A 1717-nucleotide genomic window follows, 5' to 3' on the forward strand; every position below is an offset into this window, starting at 1 on the left:
GTGAGATCACTGTGTTTGGTCAAAGGAACAGTGACATATTCTAGGCTAGTTTTTCCAAGAGAGCATTTGAATATGAGTATATGATTGAGTATCCTAATGATGGTTAGTGAGATGGGTGTGATTCTGGATTTTCCTGAAACCGTGAGGCTCTAGGAACAAAGGCTATGTTCTATATGTTGAACAAAAAGAAATAATTCATATTTGTCCCATGTTTGTGATTTTTCTCTGAGACCAAACTATGACTCTAGATCATGCAATATGAACTTTAAGTATGAAATAATCAAACTTAGATGGGGCTGTGGTGATGCTGTTCGGGAAAATGAACACTTCTGATTACACAGTCCTTATTTCTTAGACAGATTAGTCTTTATAGACAAATGATGATCTGTACCATTGATTGATGGGGATTTCCCCAAGTTCTGTGGCTCTGAATTTCATGGACTCGGGTACATATAGAGAAAACTGTTGGCTATGGGGAGTGGTAACATATAGATAATAACTGTAATAATGGTTCTGAGTTTGTGTCTGATTTCACCTTGAAGGAGCCATGAGAGAAGAAAACGAGTCTTTTACCACAGAATTCACTCTCCTGGGAGTTACCAGGCAGCGGGAGCAGGAATATTTCTTTTTCATCCTCTTCCTGTTCATTTACCCCATCACAGTGATTGGAAACATGCTCATCATCCTAGCCATTCACTCTGACAGTCGCCTTCACAACCCCATGTATTTCTTCCTTGCCAACCTCTCCCTTGTTGACATCTTCTTCTCCTCTGTAACGATCCCCAAGATGTTGGCCAACCATATGCTGGGCAGCAAAGCCATCTCCTTTGGAGGATGCCTGGCACAGATGTATTTCATGATAGCTTTGGCAAACACAGACAGCTATATACTAGCTGCGATGGCATATGACCGAGCTGTGGCCATCAGCCGCCCACTTCATTATGCAACAATCATGAGTCCACGGCCTTGTATCCTGCTGGTTGCTGGGTCCTGGGTGATTGGAAATGCCAATGCACTGGTCCACACCATACTCACAGCTAGCTTGTCCTTCTGTGGCAACAAGGATGTAGCCAACTTCTACTGTGACATTACTCCTTTGCTCCAGCTGTCCTGTTCTGACATCCGTTTCAATGTGAAGATGATGTACCTCGGGGTGGGGGTTTTCTCTGTACCACTGCTGTGCATTGTCATCTCCTATGTCCGGGTCTTTTCTACAGTTTTACGGGCTCCATCCACCAAGGGATTCCTCAAGGCCTTGTCTACTTGTGGCTCTCACCTGACAGTGGTGTCTTTGTATTACGGAACAGTCATGGGCATGTATTTCCGTCCCCTGAACAGTTACAGTCTGAAGCATGCATTGATAACTGTAATGTACACGACAGTGACCCCAATGCTGAACCCTTTCATATACAGCCTGCGGAACCGGGACATGAAGGCTGCTCTGAGGAGACTCTTCCACCGCAGCTCCTTCTCATCCTCCATGTGAGACCACACACTGTAGACACTATGGCCCCCCATCAGAAGCACTAATAAATTTAGCTCCAATATCACCCTGTCATCTTTACAGCTTGAAATTCCTTTTCTCAGGAGCCTTCTGATGGTCTGAGAATGCGACTCAGGGAATACACTAATTTCAATATATTTCTGCTCCCCTGGGCAGAGTGTAGCACTGGGTACAGTTGTCACCAACCTACTTTACCAGAAGAGTGGAGTTGGG

General features: G+C 44.7%; 1 protein-coding gene across 1 annotated transcript; it reads left to right on the forward strand.

Annotated features, from left to right (window-relative positions):
* The first annotated feature begins 547 nt into the window (after positions 1 to 547).
* On the forward strand, positions 548 to 1486 carry LOC121457176 (olfactory receptor 1A1-like). The gene has a single exon (XM_041665922.1). It carries the CDS (start codon positions 548 to 550, stop codon positions 1484 to 1486), a length of 939 nt encoding a protein of 312 aa, XP_041521856.1.
* The last annotated feature ends 231 nt before the right edge of the window (positions 1487 to 1717 follow it).

This window comes from Microtus oregoni, unplaced genomic scaffold, assembly GCF_018167655.1.
Source record: "Microtus oregoni isolate MIOR12 unplaced genomic scaffold, Mior012 000015F_ref0000493, whole genome shotgun sequence".
In the NCBI taxonomy this organism is placed as follows: domain Eukaryota; kingdom Metazoa; phylum Chordata; class Mammalia; order Rodentia; family Cricetidae; genus Microtus; species Microtus oregoni.